The 18947-nt window shown below is 39.0% G+C and overlaps 1 protein-coding gene across 3 annotated transcripts in view; it reads right to left on the bottom strand.

Annotated features, from left to right (window-relative positions):
• ARHGAP42 (Rho GTPase activating protein 42) overlaps positions 1–18634 on the bottom strand; it is a 323631-nt gene extending 304997 nt beyond the window's left edge. For 2 of the 3 annotated variants that reach the window (XM_077113175.1, XM_077113174.1), the window contains exon 1: positions 18415–18634. In XM_077113175.1, coding sequence (XP_076969290.1) covers positions 18415–18568 — 154 coding nt within the window. In that variant the 5' untranslated portion in view covers positions 18569–18634. The remainder of the gene's footprint in view (positions 1–18414) is intronic. The other variant, XM_077113176.1, reaches the window with a different exon arrangement.
• Positions 18635–18947: the final 313 nt, after the last annotated feature.

Genomic DNA, 18947 nt, shown 5'->3' on the forward strand with positions numbered 1-18947 from the left:
TAGCTTAACTGATAAAATGATAAGGTAAATATAATAAAATGATAAAATTGGTGAATCTGAGTATCTTGGGGGATAAGAAGTAAGTTGGAGTTCTCTGTTTGGGATTTATATTAGCTTTGTAACTGTCCTGTAGGTTTGCAAGTATTTCAAAATAAAAAGTTAAAAATTAAAAAAAAAAAAGTACACAAATGTTCATATCACCATTACTTACAATGGACCAAAAAAAATGGAAGCAAACCCAAAGGTCCATCAACTGATGAATCGATAAACAGCTAATGAGTGGTAGAACTGGAATTGAAAAGCATTTCTGATTCCTAAGTCCATGCTCTTTCAATTGTACCTCACTGGCTAATGTTAAATCTTCAGTAAACCTGTTTAACATTAAAATGTGCTAACTCTGTTTCCCAGAAAGTGCTAACTAAAGATTAAACATTAGTAGCACTGCACATGCTAATTGGTAACGCTAAACTAAAGAGCAACTCCCTTGTTTCTTGTAGCCAAAGTTAATGTTCATATTATTTGGATAAACTGGGATTAGCTCGAACTATCATATGTTCTGACTGACACGCAAAGCACAATTCCAAACAAAAACAAGTCTACCCCCTCAGGTAGGACTTAAAGTGGAATGAGCATCTTGCAACTGAAATCTTGGTTCCACATTTATTTCATCCTCTCTCATCTCCTCTTATCATGGGTTTCACAAAACATCACATTCAGCCAAGCCATTGATATCCATTCCATTCCAATTTCCATAATAGAAGTCCGAGGAAGCAAGCCAACATAGTCTAAACTTGATAAACCTGTACACTGTAACTCTCTACTGTTCCTGTTCAGGGATTTATTCAGAATCTGTATTCTCTTTCTTTAACCCCTGAGTTTGATCTTTTCCAGCCCTGGGCTTCACTTTCCAAACTATCCCGAAAATTCAGGCCTCTTGTTCATGGTTCCCTACTTCCCCCAGTCCCTGGACAGAGCTCCCTTTAACTCATGAAACCCCTACAAAATTCTGTCTCTTTTTCAAATATTGTCCTACGGTACAACACAAATACTCTCTCCTAGCAATTCTGACACCAAGTCAATCACAATACCTTCCAAGGATCAATTCAATTTTCTCATTAAGTCAACTGAGTCCTTCTCTCCAGGTCTTTCCTGAACCCTCTTCTCTCCCCATAATTTCCCTGCCCCCAGGCCCTGTGGCAAGCCCCTACCAATCTCATTTTCTCTTCACACCAATAACCACTAGGATGATCTCATCTCAAACATAATAACATTTAAAAAACATCTGTGCAGCATAAAAGGCACCTACGAAAGTGCTTGTCTAAGCCACTCACTGCCTTCAATGTGGAAACCAACATTAGGAAAAAAGAAAATCTGCAGTTTGGCCTGTTAGATTTTGTGAAATCATTCAATTATCTATTTCATTCCTGAGAAGTACAAGTGTGACCGTCACTTTTAAAAACTTTTATATACCACTGACCTAAGCCAGCAGAACTATATAGCACTAAACTCTGTACTCTCTATTCATAATCTCTAAACAGCAACCTAAAGTTTCCTCATTCCCAGACCAAGAGAGTTAATTATTTATGAGCTTTTTAAAAAAAGTAAATTAAAACCATGTTTCATCTTAGAATCATTTCCTACCAAGTAAATTTCATTTGGGGGACAAACACGGACGTCCATGCCTCAACATTCAAATAAAACATTCACATTGCAATAATTTCTTATTTCTGCTTATATGATAATATTGACAAGAATCTTTTAGTTAAGTCTTTTAAAAAGCTGAAATTATTAGACAGGATTCAAATGATCCTGCCTATCTGAGTCTATTCTTACACAAGTTTCAGCTAGAAATCGCTAATTACCACAGTTTGCCAAAACCCAATCAATATCATTCCTGTTAATCTTAAGGAACAACCTAGGACTCTGAGATTCTACAAAAGTTTCACACACCAAGATTACTTTCCAGAAACCTACAACTTTCAGATGGTTCCTAAGCCAGATAAATCCTGAAACAGAAAGGGGCCAAGACATCAACTAATTCCATCCCCCGTCCCATATTATCACACATCTTTCCAACATTAAAAAGTTAGAATGGGCATAGCCCAAATACCCGTAAAGATTGGGAGAAGGATCAAAGGCAAAGGGGGAGTTATAACAGAGAGGATTTAACAAATGAGTATGACTGCTGAATTATTGATATTTCTTTTAGTCTCCAGTGTCTTAGAGCAACTAGAAGGAAAAACCTGAAGTCACAGAAGGTAACTCAAATCAAACTCTGAAATGTCTCATAACTACTTGTTACAAAATTTATTGCTTTTCTGTATACACGTTATACTTCACAATAAAAAAAATTTTTCTTTAATATTTTCATATTATTTTATTGTGCCTCTTGGCCATTCCCATTGGCCCACACAAAAACCATACAGCAAGCATGGAGCAAATATTTCATTTTTGATGAAAACAGGCCTAGGACAAGCAGTTTGTATCCACGCTACTAGTCAGTGGTATGCTGGTTTGAAAGGATGTACGTACCCTAGAAAAGCCATGTTTTAATCCTAATCCCATTTTGTTAAGGCAACCGGTTCTTCTCATTCCTATTCAGTACTGTAATTAGATCATCCCCCTGGAGATGTGACTCATCAAGAGTGGTTGTTAAACTGGATTAGGTGGAGATGTGCCTCCACCAATTCAGGTGGGTCTGGATTAGTTTACTGGAATCCTATAAAAGAGAACGATAAGAGAGAAGCCAGGAGATTCAGAGAGAGCAGAGAATGCTGCAGCACCATGAAGCAGAGAGTACACCAGCCAGCGCTTTGAAGATGAAGAAGGAAAATGCCTCCTGGGGAGCTTCATGAAACAGGAAACTAAGAGAGAAAGCTAGTAGATGATTCTGTGATCGCCACGTGCCCTTCCAGTCAAGAAACCCTAACTGTGTTTGCCATGTGCCTTCTCACTTGAGAGAGAAACCCTGAACTTCATCGGCCTTCTTGAACCAAGGTATATTTTCCTGGATGCCTTTGATTGGACATTTCTATTGACTTGCTTTAATTGGGACATTTTTCCAGCCTTAGAACTGTATACTAGCAATTTATTAAATTCCCATTTTTAAAAGCCATTCCGTTTCTGGTATATTGCATTCCGGCAGTTAGAAAACTAGAACAAGTGGCAACACCAAGACCTACATGAAGTTCTAACTGCTACTGTTGTCTCTCTCTCTGCTGGATTACTGCATATGGCACAGCCCATATGCCAGTGAAGTAAAATAGAAAGCCCACTGAGAGCAATATTAAAGAGCATACCTGGGGTCCCCATTCACTGGCACACTGACTCAACAAATCTTCAAAATATTCCTTCATATCATGCTCTTCTTAGTAAAACGTAAATTGGTTGGTATTCAGCAGTTACTGAGTATTCATGATATAAGAGCTAATTAAAATACAAATATTCTTGGCATCTACAAGTTTATATTCAAAAACTAAGTAAAACATAATAAACAGCTAAACCCCTGAGGGGGTGTTAATGCAGGAAGAAAAAAATCACATTTAAATATTTGGGGTACAGAACTGCAGGACTAACCTAGTGGTAGCAGCTGGGTGGAGTAAAGAAATAGGATGAGTTAAAGGGGACTCTGAAGTTTCTCAATAAGATGATCAGGTGGTGTGGATATAACTGAAGAAATGAGAACTCAAAGAAAGTAAGGTGGAAGGGAAGGAAGACCTTCATTTTAGGCTTTTTTTTTGAGTCTGAGGACTCTGAAGCACATCCGTGTGGTTACATTTAATAGGCTGGTGAAAACCAGGTCCAGAACTCTGGAAAATGAGGTCCAGGCAACAGCTCTGGGAGCAGATGTTATTATACAACGAAAGCAAACAGTAAAAGGGCTGAGAAAGAATCTCTGTGCACCTACAACATTTAAAGAAGGAGAAAGGGGCCCCGCAGCAGCCGACCTGCCCGCCCTCCTTCTCCCCTCTCTTTCTCCGCCGGCCCGCCGCGCGGCCCCCACGCCCCGCAGCAGCCGACCCGCCCGCCCTCCTTCTCCCCTCTTCCCTCTCCTGCTCCGGCGGCTCTCCAACCACCACGGTGCCCTCTTCCGCCTTCACCAGCTCCTCCGCCACCAGCCTCGACAGCCTTGCCGCCCTCACCTTTCCTCCTCCAGAACAGCTACTGGGGGAGTGGAGACAATACAGAGCAGCTCCCCGAGCCACGACGGAGATCAAAGGGACAGCGTACCCCATTCTGGAACGGCTGACTGTCTGGGAGAACCAGCTCCGGTGAGAACACCGAGGGACGCAGGCTTTCCTGGGCGGGATGGCAAGCGGCCGGAGTCCCTCCCTTCCTCCTTCCCAGGCCAGCTGGCAGAATTGGGCAGGCGGTCCACTCAGGCTGCGGCGGCTGGCGTCTCCACCACGCGAGGCCCCCCGGACCAACTGAAAGAGTTGGGTCAGAAATCCCCAGACTGCAGAGAACGGTGACCAGGGGGTCCCTTCCAAACACGTGACTCCCCGGTCCGGCTGGGAACAGGGCACTCTCCCGGGCTGCGACAGTTGGCGCCCTTCCGCCACGCTTGGCGCCCAGGGCCGACTAGGAAATTTGATCGGGCGCTCTCACGTGCTGCGGCGGCCGGCGACCCTCCCCGCATTCGGACCCCAGGGCCGGCTGGCACTCTTCCAAGACGCTTCGGTTGCCAAACCTCCCCTACGGCGAGAGTTTTCCAGAGTTAAAGGACCCACAGCAACTTTTACTGGTGGATCCCGTAGACAAACGTGTGCCACGAGAGCCACCTACTGGGCAGGATAGGAAAAACAGAACCCAGAGATTTCACAGAAAAATCTTACAACCTATGGGGTCCAACACTCAGGGAAATCTGACTAAATGCCCAGACGCCAGCAGAAGATAACGGATCACGCTCAGAAAATTGAAAATATGGCCCAGTCAAAGAAACAAACCAATAGTTCAAATGAGATACAGGAGCTGAAACAACTAATGCTGAATATACGAACAGAAATGGAAAACCTCTTCAAAAACGAAATCGATAAATTGTGGGAGGACATGAAGAAGACATGGGCTGAACATAAAGAAGAAATAGAAAAACTGAAAAAACAAATCACAGAGCTTATGGAAGTGAAGGATAAATTAGAAAAGATGGAAAAACAATGGATACCTACAATGATAGATTTAAAGAGAAAGAAGATAGAATTAGTGATTTGGAGGATACAACATCTGAATTCCAAAAAGAAACAGAAACTATCCGGAAAAGAATGGAAAAATTCGAACAGGGTATCAGGGAACTCAAGGACAATATGAACCGCACAAATATACGTGTTGTGGGTGTCCCAGAAGGAGAAGAGAAGGGAAAAGGAGGAGAAAAACTAATGGAAGAAATTATCACTGAAAATTTCCCAACTCTTATGAAAGACCTAAAATTACAGATCCAAGAAGTGCAGCGCACCCCAAAGAGAATAGACCCAAATAGGCGTTCCCCAAGACACTTATTAGTTAGAATGTCAGAGGTCAAAGAGAAAGAGAGGATCTTGAAAGCAGAAAGAGAGAAGCAATCCATCACATACAAGGGAAACCCAATAAGACTATGTGTAGATTTCTCAGCAGAAACCATGGAAGCTAGAAGACAGTGGGATGATATATTTAAGTTACTAAAAGAGAAAAACTGCCAACCAAGACTCCTATATCCAGCAAAATTGTCCTTCAAAAATGAGGGAGAAATTAAAACATTCTCAGACAAAAAGTCACTGAGAGAATTTGTGACCAAGAGACCAGCTCTGCAAGAAATACTAAAGGGAGCACTAAAGTCAGATACAAAAAGACAGAAGAGAGAGATATGGAGAAGAGTGTAGAAAGAAGGAAAGTCAGATATGATATATATAATACAAAAGACAAAATGGTAGAGGAAAATATTATCCAAACACTAATAACTATAAATGTTAATGGACTGAATTCCCCAATCAAAAGACATAGATTGGCAGAATGGATTAAAAACCAGGATCCTTCTATATGCTGTCTACAGGAAACGCATCTTAGACCCAAAGATAAATATAGGTTGAAAGTGAGAGGTTGGGAAAAGATATTTCATGCAAATAACAACCAGAAAAGAGCAGGAGTGGCTATACTAATATCCAACAAATTAGACTTCAAATGTAAAACAGTTAAAAGAGACAAAGAAGGACACTATATACTAATAAAAGGAACAATTAAACAAGAAGACATAACAATCATAAATATTTATGCACCGAACCAGAATGCCCCAAAATACATGAGGAATACACTGCAAACACTGAAAAGGGAAATAGACACATATACCATAATAGTTGGAGACTTCAATTCACCACTCTCATCAATGGACAGAACATCTAGACAGAGGATCAATAAAGAAATAGAGAATCTGAATATTACTATAAATGAGCTAGACTTAACAGACATTTATAGGACATTACATCCCACAACAGCAGGATACACCTTTTTTTCAAGTGCTCATGGATCATTCTCAAAGATAGACCATATGCTGGGTCACAAAGCAAGTCTTAACAAATTTAAAAAGATTGAAATCATACACAACACTTTCTCGGATCATAAAGGAATGAAGTTGGAAATCAATAATAGGCGGAGTGCCAGAAAATTCACAAATACATGGAGGCTCAACAACACACTCTTAAACAACAAGTGGGTCAAAGAAGAAATTGCAAGAGAAATTAGTAAATACCTAGAGGCGAATGAAAATGAAAACACAACATATCAAAACTTATGGGACGCAGCAAAGGCAGTGCTAAGAGGGAAATTTATTGCCCTAAATGCCTTTATCAGAAAAGAAGAAAAGGCAAAAATGCAGGAATTAACTGTCCACTTGGAAGAACTGGAGAAAGAACAGCAAACTAATCCCAAAGCAAGCAAAAGGAAAGAAATAACAAAGATTAGAGCAGAAATAAATGAAATTGAAAACATGAAAACAATAGAGAAAATCAATAAGACCAGAAGTTGGTTCTATGAGAAAATCAATAAGATTGATGGGCCCTTAGCAAGATTGACAAAAAGAAGAAGAGAGAGGATGCAAATAAATAAGATCAGAAATGGAAGAGACATAACTACTGACCTCACAGAAATAAAGGAGGTAATAACAGGATACTATGAACAACTTTACGCTAATAAATACAACAATTTAGATGAAATGGACGGGTTCCTGGAAAGACATGAACAACCAACTTTGACTCAAGAAGAAATAGATGACCTCAACAAACCAATCACAAGTAAAGAGATTGAATTAGTCATTCAAAAGCTTCCTAAAAAGAAAAGTCCAGGACCAGATGGCTTCACATGTGAATTCTATCAAACATTCCAGAAGGAATTACTACCAACTCTCCTCAAACTCTTCAAAATAATCGAAGTGGAGGGAAAACTACCTAATTCATTCTATGAAGCCAACATCACCCTCATACCAAAACCAGGCAAAGATATTACAAAAAAAGAAAACTACAGACCAATCTCTCTAATGAATATAGATGCAAAAATTCTCAATAAAATTCTAGCAAATCGTATCCAAAAACACATTAAAAGAATTATACATCATGACCAAGTAGGATTCATCCCAGGTATGCAAGGTTCGTTTAACATAAGAAAATCAATTAATGTAATACACCACATCAACAAATCAAAGCAGAAAAATCACATGATCATCTCAATTGATGCAGAGAAGGCATTTGACAAGATTCAACATCCTTTCCTGTTGAAAACACTTCAAAAGATAGGAATACAAGGGAACTTCCTTAAAATGATAGAGGGAATATATGAAAAACCCATAGCTAATATCATCCTCAATGGGGAAAAATTGAAAACTTTCCCCCTAAGATCAGGAACAAGACAAGGATGTCCACTATCACCACTATTATTCAACACTGTGTTAGAAGTTCTAGCCAAAGCAATTAGACAAGAAAAAGAAATACAAGGCATCAAAATTGGAAAGGAAGAAGTAAAACTATCACTGTTTGCCGACGATATGATACTATACGTCGAAAATCCGGAAAAATCCACAACAAAACTACCAGAGCTAATAAATGAGTACAGCAAAGTAGCAGGCTACAAGATCAACATTCAAAAATCTGTAGCTTTTCTATACACTAGTAATGAACAAGCTGAGGGGGAAATCAAGAAATGAATCCCATTTACAATCGCAACTAAAAGAATAAAATACCTACGAATAAATTTAACCAAAGAGACAAAAAACCTATATAAAGAAAACTACAAAAAACTGCTAAAAGAAATCACAGAAGACCTAAATAGATGGAAGGGTATACCGTGTTCATGGATTGGAAGACTAAATATAATTAAGATGTCAATCCTACCTAAACTGATCTACAGATTCAATGCAATACCAATCAAATCCCAACAACTTATTTTTCAGAATTAGAAAAACCAATAAGCAAATTTATCTGGAAGGGCAGGGTGCCCCGAATTGCTAAAAACATCTTGAGGAAAAAAAACGAAGCTGGAGGTCTCGTGATGCCGGACTTTAAGACATATTATGAAGCCACAGTGGTCAAAACAGCATGGTATTGGCATAAAGATAGATATATCGACCAATGGAATCGAATAGAGTGCTCAGATATAGACCCTCTCATCTATGGACATTTGATCTTTGATAAGGCAGTCAAGCCAACTCACCTGGGACAGAACAGTCTCTTCAATAAATGGTGCCTAGAGAACTGGATATCCATATGTAAAAGAATGAAAGAAGACCCGCATCTCACACCTTATACAAAAGTTAACTCAAAATGGATCAAAGATCTAAACATTAGGTCTAAGACCATAAAACAGTTAGAGGAAAATGTAGGGAGATATCTTATGAATCTTACAATTGGAGGCGGTTTTATGGACCTTAAACCTAAAGCAAGAGCACTGAAGAAGGAAATAAATAAATGGGAACTCCTCAAAATTAAACACTTTTGTGCATCAAAGAACTTCATCAAGAAAGTAGAAAGACAGCCTACACAATGGGAGATAATATTTGGAAATGACATATCAGATAAAGGTCTAGTATCCAGAATATATAAAGAGATTGTTCAACTCAACAACAAAAAGACAGCCAACCCAATTACAAAATGGGAAAAAGACTTGAACAGACACCTACCAGAAGAGGAAATACGGATGGCCAAGAGGCACATGAAGAAATGCTCAATGTCCCTGGCCATTAGAGAAATGCAAATCAAAACCACAATGAGATATCATCTCACACCCAACAGAATGGCCATTATCAACAAAACAGAAAATGACAAGTGCTGGAGAGGATGCAGAGAAAGAGGCACACTTATCCACTGTTGGTGGGAATGTCAAATGGTGCAACCACTGTGGAAGGCAGTTTGGCGGTTCCTCAAAAAGCTGAATATAGAATTGCCATACGACCCAGCAATACCATTGCTAGGTATCTACTCAAAGGACTTAAGGGCAAAGACACAAACAGACATTTGCACACCAATGTTTATAGCAGTGTTATTTACAATTGCAAAGAGATGGAAACAGCCAAAATGTCCATCAACAGAAGAATGGCTAAATAAACTGTGGTATATACGTACGATGGAATATTATGCAGCTTTAAGACAAGATAAACTTATGAGGCAGGTAACAACATGGATGGACCTAGAGAATATTATGCTGAGTGAGTCCAGCCAAAAACTAAAGGACAAATACTGTATGGTCCCACTGATGTGAACAGACATTCGAGAATAAACTTGAAATATGTCATTGGTAACAGAGTCCAGCAGGAGTTAGAAACAGGGTAAGATAATGGGTAATTGGAGCGGAAGGGATACAGACTGTGCAACAGGACTAGATACAAAAACTCAAAAATGGACAGCACAATAATACCTAATTGTAAAGTAATGATGTTAAAACACTGAATGAAGTTGCATCTGAGCTACAGGGTTTTTTTGTTGTTGTTTTTTACTATCATTACTACTTTTATTTCTTTTCTCTATATTAACATTTTATATCTTTTTCTGTTGTGTTGCTAGTTCCTCTAAACCGATGCAAATGTACTAAGAAACAATGATCATGCATCTATGTGATGATGTTAAGAATTACTGAGTGCATATGTAGAACGGTATGATTTTTAAATGTTGTGTTAATTTCTTTTTTTTATTTTTATTTTTTTTTCTTTTTTTCTTTCTTTCCGTTAATAAAAAAATTTAAAAAAAAAAGGAGAAAGGAAATAAATGAAAAAAGAAGAATTCAGTATCACATATGGAGGAAAGGGTGCAATGGTGGAGCTAGGCTCCTGAGGAAGGAATAATGTTAGAAAGGGACAGTGAGGAAAACAGGATTGAAAGCAGTCAGTATACACTCTAAAATGTCACTTCCTATTATCTCTACGTTGACAGTATTTTTTCATGGGTACCGAGCTTCAGTTTTCCCAAATCTTCCCCAGTGTGCCCCTTAGAAAGTCACCCCTATTCTAATGTTAACCATTTTTAATGGCAACCATGCCCCTCAAATCTTCCCCAACCAAATTTTTTTTAGATAAGCCCATTTTAGTGGTGAGATATTTGCAAATATCTTTCAGTAATTAATAATCCACGTATTAGTTAGGGTTTTCTAGAGTAACAGAATCAACAGGAAACACTCGCAAATATAAAATTTATAAAAATGTCTCACATAACCATGGGAATGCAGAGTCCAAAATACACAGGACAGACTGTGAAGCCGACAACTCCAATGGAGGGTCTAGACGAACTCCACAGGAGAGGCTCGCTAGCTGAAGCAGGAAGAGAGCCTGCCTCTTCTGAATCCTCCTTAAAAGGCCGCCAGTGATTAGATCAAGCATCAGTCATTGCAGAGGACACGCCCCTTTGCTGATTACAAATGAATCTGCTGTGGATGCAGCTGACGAGATCATGATTTAATTCTATGAAATGTCTTCACCACAACAGACAGGCCAGCACTTGCCCAACCAGACAAACAGGCACCAGAACTTGGCCAAGTTGACATATGAACCTGATCATAACAGTCCAGCAGACAAAAAAAATCAATAAAGCATATACAATTTGAACACAATTATCATTTTATGTTATAGCACATATAGTACCCTGCCCTAAACAACAATGTATAGTCTTTTCAAAAACAGAACTTTTACACAAAGAGAAGATACTGTAGGATACAAAGCAAGTTTCTCTGCATTGAGATGTTTGGCACTAATGTTTATAGGTCAAAAAAAGTTGAAAAAAGGCAATTTAATATCATTCAATCTAATGCACATGTCAAACGGCCTATAATTTTACAGACCAGGCTTTCAGAAACAACCCAATTATTCCCCAACCAACTTTTTTTTGGGGGGGTGGGGGTGGGAGCGTGTCATGGTCCAGGAATCGAACCCAGTCTCCCACATGGAAGGCAAGCATTCTACCACTGAACCACCCAGGCACTCTCCCAACCAACTTTTAAAACAGTTGAAAAGGTAATCTAATTCTGATCCTCTCATGTAAATGGTAACATTTTCATAGGAGGCACACAGCATATCACTTAAGACCCAAAACCATAATTTAATTTAAATTGTTTCCACAACTAATTTTTATTTTTCCTTGCTATCCCCATTTCCTACCACACTTTTTTTCCATTGTTTTCATTCGAAATATAGAAATTCCATTACTGAGGAATGTGTCTGGCTTCCAAATAATGGGATGACATTCTGTGCTACCTATTTTCAGAGTAAAGCCAGGGTTCAGGGAGAGTACTATTAATGTAGTAAAGTTATATACATGAAGCATTTTTCCCAATTTTTTTTACAATCACCTGACCTTGAGAACCAACCCCAGAATGGTTCCCCATCCTTCACAAATTACAAGATGCTTTTAATCTTCCCAGGTTAATCAGCCAAATCAGATAAACCAATAACATTTAAGGAATGGATATTTTTACCATAGAATCTAAAAATTGAAATGACAAAAATCAATAAATAAAAAAAATCAATAGAAGAAATTGTGACTATTTATCCAAAGAGTTAATTATTAGTCTAATACCCCCTAGGGGGGAGGAATAGCAGCAGCAAATGGGGCTATAGAGAGGCTGGCACCTGCCTAGAAGGTTGAAATGAGCTGAAATTACTGATCAGGCAGCAAGGATGGCTGTGGCTACTATAGGTGGTAATCACAGCTCAAACAGGAAACAATGTCAGTGAAAGAGATTCAAGACTAAATAATACCCTCACCATTTCCCTACCCGTTCTTACCTGCCCATAATGAACATTATTTCATAACATTAACTGAAAGCAGCTCAATATTCTGAATTTTTTAATCTAATATTTCTGTATATAAATCTAGAGAAAAGATTTTCCAGACTCAACATACACATTACTTTAATAAAATCTTATTTCACAGCAAAGCAATACTGACTGCAAGCTCTATTATTTATATAATCTGAATAAAATGCCTAAATATCATTATTTACACAATTAACATTGTGCTCTAAGAAATGTTAATTGACAAGATGTTTGTTAGAGAAACTTTTCAGTAACTTAAAATTTAGCAAGTACCTGAATTTTCTGTACTCTCACAGCACAAGCATCCTAACCGGATTAGGGAGCAGTGCATAAAGTGGTTATTTCTACACCTGTGTCCTCCACCAAACAGGAACCATTTCCTATTCCTCCAGCAACCCATATTCTCACCTTTTAATTAGTACCTGCTAAAAAAGGAAATCCTGGGGAAGGAAAGATACTGTTAAAGGGCATCTATTAACCGCATGGCAGAGAAAGAGAAGAGGGTCAATGAAGTAATCAGACCAATTTAATTCCATTTTGATGCACACCAAGACACCCATCTAAATTAACACAAGCGGAACTGCTTTTATTTGTACTATTGTAGGTCTCTGAAGCAAAGCTTTAAAGCACCACCTTCTTAATCGACCAGTTCCTAAAATTAATTACAGTTCATTTGAAAAATGCAGTTACTTCTGCTCATTTTACTCAGTCTAATGACTTTAAGAACCAAATGAATAGCTGAAGGAATCACACATCCACACCTTTGATTAGCAACATGAACTTAGCACATTTAACAGTGAAGTAACTCTGGCAGACTGAACATGAATCTACAAGGAGTTTCACTTAAAGTAAAACTTACATGCAAATTTAAATACCTAAAACTATAGCAGTTCCTGCTAAAACAGCTGAAGGATAACCAAGTAAACAACGCAATAACTTTGCAACAGTTTACAAATTCCTTAAACTTGTCTCTTTTTTTTTCTTTTGCCTTTATTTAATTCCTTCTCTATTTGCCGCCAGAAATTCTGGTAGCGAAGTGAGTCCTGAATATTCACATATAAAAAATAGAGAACGACATAAAGTGAAAAACCCAGTGAAACAAGGCTGCATTTGTGAAACAGCAAATGGAAAACAAAGGTACTTCACCCTTTCACTTATCAATGTGGTATTTGCATTTAGGATGTTCTTCCCCTCTAAAATAACTAGTGTATCATAGTATTATACCTCAAACTGAAGTCTATAGACACAGGATAGACTTCTTGAGAAATTTTGATGATGGCCTAATTAACTCTATTTTCTTTATCAACTTATGAGCAATCAACTGCTATCACCTGATTCAATGTCTTCCTTGTTGGTAACAGGGATCACTAGTGCCAGGAGTTAGTACTTTAAGAACAGAGGCAATATGATGGAGAAATAAGGTTTATAATAAAAGGCGGCCATCATTAGGGTGATAAAATTTTTAAGAACTACATTTCCAATGAGGAAAATAGTGAGAGAGTGAATTATCAACAACGCACAAGCTAGGTACCAGCAGTCTCTGTGTGAAAGGAATTTAGTTTCCACAAAACATCATCATCCATCGAACTAAATGTAGTGGACTTGAGTCTTCATTGGCTTCACAGTATTTGTACAGTAATTAATTTGAAAAAAGTAATTTTGTTTTAAAATTGTATAAATGTCATAGAAATTATAGTTTCATGCTTGTATATATTTACTTAACCCCATAAAAAACAACTATACCTACAGTTAAGCCCATGAACATTTATGTTTTTCTTTAAAAGAAGCTCAGAAATACAACTTTGAAAAACATTACTCAAAAGTCTAAGAAGTAGCAGGCAGACCAAATAGTTGGGCAGTACCAGTCTAAGGCAATGAGCAGGAAACAGTGAAAAGGGTGGGGGGCCAAAATGCTACGGTTGAGGAAAGAATCGAGGATTGCTCTTCCTACTCCACCAATTTAATTCAGTGAATACAATTCTTTTTTTTTTTCTTTTTTTAACTAAGTCTGTCTATTCTTCACATAGCTCATTCCACTTAAAAGCGGTTCTTTGGAGTTAAAGTAGAAAGAAAAACAGTAAAGGAGAAATTGAAATGTGTTTTTTTTTTGGTATGCATGCTATGAGCCCTAAGAGGAGAAAATCAATATGCAAAAACAGCCTATAATTTCACAACTCAAGGAATCACAACTTAAGAGTGGCACCTGTTAAAGGAACAAAGTTCATAGAATAACATTTGATGAAAGGGTGGAGATGTTGAGTCATACAACATGAACAAAATCCTGATTTACCAGTATCAAGAATATTCTCCAATATTACTCACCAAGTGTCTACATGGCAGGTAACAAAGTGAACAAATAACCCTAGCAATAAAAAGATTTAAAGACATTTGATGTGAAATAGGAAAATAAAGACACTGAACTCAAGAGAGAGCAGTAAAGGAAATTTCAAAGTCAGTATAATACAGAGTGAAAACTTTTGTGACATGAATTTAACCAACACTCAGTCTGAAATGGCCAAAAATAAACTGGAGCTGTCTCCAAAATAACGGAGGTTGCCAGCAGTCAAAATCTCAAATCCCATAGAATAGGGTCTGAGGAGGCTCAAACAAAATTTATAAATGATAGTGATTCTGGCTTTGGTGAACCCATGCCATAGCAGATAAGGAAGGAGAGGGCCTTCAAACCAACCCTTTATCTGACATATATCGGAAATAAACCTGTTCCAGGCAATAGAAAAACCCTCGATTTGATGCAGCACTTTTCAAGGGCTATTATTGATTGAAACAAACATCACAACTAGACTTGGTCTTAGAAGAACAGGGAGTCAAAAACTTGTTGTAGTGGAGAAAGCACTAGAAGAGACATCAGAAAATCTATTTTCATTCTAAACTCTATCAATAAATATTATGTGACCATGAACTCATCATTTATTTATCACTTTACATTTCTGGATTGATTTCCTATCAGGAAACAAATACCAATTGGATACTTAGACTATGCCAAAACAATCTGATGAGTTCCTTATCATCATTTTATATTATATGCTTAATATTCAGACCAATCCAAAGAGGCGGGGCTTATTTTCCTCATTCACTTTTCCTCCTTTAAAGAAAAGGTAGAAACTAAAGAGGTTACATTACCTGCCAACTGTCACACAGTATTTGCCAACACTAGAATTTAAAACTCAGATCTCAGTCAATCCACTTAAGTAACTATTTTGTTAGCCTTTTTGCCTTTTTCTCATAGATATGAATATCAAATGCAATGCCATTTTAACAAATTTTACATATATAAAAGTATCTTACATATAGCATTTAAAACTGAAATCACCTAGTTCAACATCTTCACTGATAAGGCCCCTATAAATAGTCTACTAAACAAACGTACATCCTGGACCATAAATCAAGGAGCACATGAGATTCCCCTTTGTAAACCCTTATCAGGCACAATATATCCATTAAAAGAGTGCAGGCCAAAACCCTTATCAGAAAAGTTATTAACAAGGGTGGAAATAATATAAGATACTTAGAAAGGCATCAGTGATTATCAGCTAAAAAAAAGATTATAGGAAGAAATCCTTAACTTAAAAATAACGGCCAAGTGCTAAAAACTTGAAATGGATAATGGATACACCTACTGGAATAGTTGGGGGAGAAGTCAGAAAAGCTTCAAGTCAGGGGAGGTGGAGGCTTCCACAAACAAGAAGGGAAGAGGGGCAGGACCAAGAAAAAGGAGGCTTCCCATTTGGGCCCGACATAAAAGGAGGCAGGTTCCAAATCCCTGAAGAAGCACTCCTCCCTAGCAGCTTCAGAGGTCTTTAGCAGCTGCAGCTGGGCCTCAGAGCATCCTCCCCAGGGAACAGAAAGTGGCTTGCTGGGAAAAAAGGAGCAATCTCATGAGACATCCAAGGGTTCCTCTGCTCTGCAATCTTTCCCATGTGGCAACTGAGAATTATTTTAACAAGGAATAAACCTTTTTCCTTCTACAATGAAAGATGTTATAATCAAATGTTAGTTAAAGCAATATAATCTCAATACAAACCTAAGATTCCTAAAATGACTGCAGCAAGTTGTATATTTAAGGCTAAATTAATGAGACAGGGTCTATGACTTCAGGAGGTTACACTCAAGATTTCTTCACTTATGAATGGAAGAACAAATCTATAAGGATGAGAATAACCTGATTTTTGCAATGCTCGATTCTAGAATCCTAAGACAGTTGTAACAACAATAGCAAAATAATAAAGATTTTAGAGTACAGCTACGTGTTTTCAATTTTTGAAGGAAACAAACAAAAAACAAGACAGGATATTCTAGGGGAAAAAAAATGGATACATTATGTTCCCATCCCAGGGCATTTTGGGGGCAGGGAAAGGGGCAATTTGCTAACTCTTGTGTACCCAAATTTAAACTCTCTGAGTAAGGAACTTTGATGTGATCCACATTCCAAGATGACTGTTTTAGCCTACCCTAAGGGTCAGACTTAAATTGGCAAGACTAAAAAACAAAAATGACATACTTGCAAATAGCTCATAACATTGTGTGTGTGTGAGAGAGAGAGAGAGAGAGAGAAATTCATTAAGCAAGAGACTTAACTTCTCTTCGCCTCATTTTTCCAAACTGTAAAATGGTTGGGAAGTGTGAACCAACCCTTTTAGCTCTTCACTATACAGAAACTTAAGCAGCTAAAGTTGTTCATAGAACATCTGGCAGCTCCAACAAGAGTCTACTTGACATTTAGCACTGAATCGGAGAAGCTCTGTTTGAGGAGGTACAATAGGCAAAGAGCATAGTTCAGAGACCTCAACCAGGATTTGCAAAAACCTGTGGACAAACCTATTTTTCACAAATCACAGTAAACATCGTTACCAGTAGTCACTTCAAATTTGGAAATTATGTGAATATTCACACAGAATACATTTTATTTATCCTGCTTTAAATAACACCTGTGATAAGTAAATGTTTTAGCATTTGGGGTGGTTAAAATAAAAGATTTGAGGAGCACTAATTTCACTTTCTACTCTACACAAGATATTTTGCCAAGCTCCACCCTGGCCTTTAATGCATGCTTCAAAACACAGCTCAGCTGGTAGCACTGTCTCAGTTTCACGCACGGACAAACACACCCATCATACTATCACTCACTCGCACTTGACCTATACAAAGCTGTTGCCTCTACTTATTTATGCCTTAGGAGTTACTAGATAACCCAACTCCTCACTCACCCAGCTCTCACAAGCACAAACTCCCAAGGCTTCATTTCAGAGCCTAAAGCTTTCAGAAGCCTCCATTAGAATGCAAATACCCCTGGCGAAAAATAACAAATCTCATCATTTAATCACTCAATTCTCTGTATGAGAAACTCAGTCTCAGACACTCTTTCAAGTTTTAGTAATGGAAAATGAAGAGCCAAAGGACACCACAGGGAGGAAAGAAAATCCAGTCAGGAAAAGGTGGGAGAAGCCCCTAAGGGCAGTGTTTGCCTTCCAAGGATCCTAAGAAGTTCTGATTTGCCTTAAGCCACTGAACTCTCAAGCTCGGGTTACTGAACTAACACCAGATACGCAATGCACACCAAAAATTAAGATGCACAGAAAACTTAAAAAGAGAGAAAATCAACTGGTTCCATGCTGTCTCCGTGAATCTTACTAAAGGCAAAACTGCAAATGTGTCTTTAAAAAAAAAAAGGAAGTCGACTCAATTGGTTGTGCCTAATTAATAGTCACTGACGAACGTACGAAATTAATATTTTCTCTGAAATATCACTAAATTAACTTGCTTAATTTTACCCTTAAGATTAGCCTGAAAGATTTTTTTTTTTAGGGTTCAAACTAGGCACAAATTAATGAACTTGTAAAAAAGATCAATAGTACCCAAAATCTTTTCAGGAGCGTTATACAAAAAGGTGACTTAATTCGACTTTCCTCAGAATATATTTCAGTACCCATAAAAGCTTTGCCTTCTTTATAGACATGGGAGTTAGTAAGAACACCTAAGAACAAACTTGGTTGGCCACCAGCAGGGGAGCTCTTCAGCTTCTGTCCCCAAATCCATTCAAACAAAAGAAGCTCGTCTCCTCCGTCCCACCCCAAAGACCCGCACTCCGCGGGGACACCTTGATACCTCACTACTTCCCCCACCTCCCTGCCAGCCCTACTTACTCTTCAGCGCCCCGATGAGCAGAGAACCGTCCTTGATCAGCTCTTTGATGAACTTGTTGGTTCGCTCCAGCTCAATTTCATGACACTGCAAGCGCTCCCTGAAATCCGGGCTATCCAAGTAGGAATCGCTGAACTCCAGAGTGGGCAGCCCCATGGCCCAGGCACTGCCAGCGGCGGCCAAGGGCACGTCCGGGCCGGCGGTCAGGGCGGGGCAGCGAGCGGCCGCAGCCGGCGCTCGAGACGCGCGGTCGTATGGAACGCACCGGGACGCGAGGGGAAGGCGCAAAGGAAACGGGTCCCGCGCGCCGCGCCGCCTGCGCCGGGCTCCCGCGGCGCGCGGACGCCTCTGGGCTCAGGCTTCCTCCCCCGAGGTGAGGGGAGCGCAGGCGCAGGCGGCGGGCCGAGGCGCGGGATCGCTCAGGTCGTTGTCATCGGGGCGCATCGTTGCTCCCGGCGCGGAAGCTGGGAGGCTCCGGGCCGTAGCCGGAGCCGAAAAGTTTTTCTTGCGGCCCGTAGACACTTCCGGCAACTCC

Source organism: Tamandua tetradactyla, chromosome 8 (assembly GCF_023851605.1).
Source record: "Tamandua tetradactyla isolate mTamTet1 chromosome 8, mTamTet1.pri, whole genome shotgun sequence".
Taxonomy (NCBI): Eukaryota; Metazoa; Chordata; class Mammalia; order Pilosa; family Myrmecophagidae; genus Tamandua; species Tamandua tetradactyla.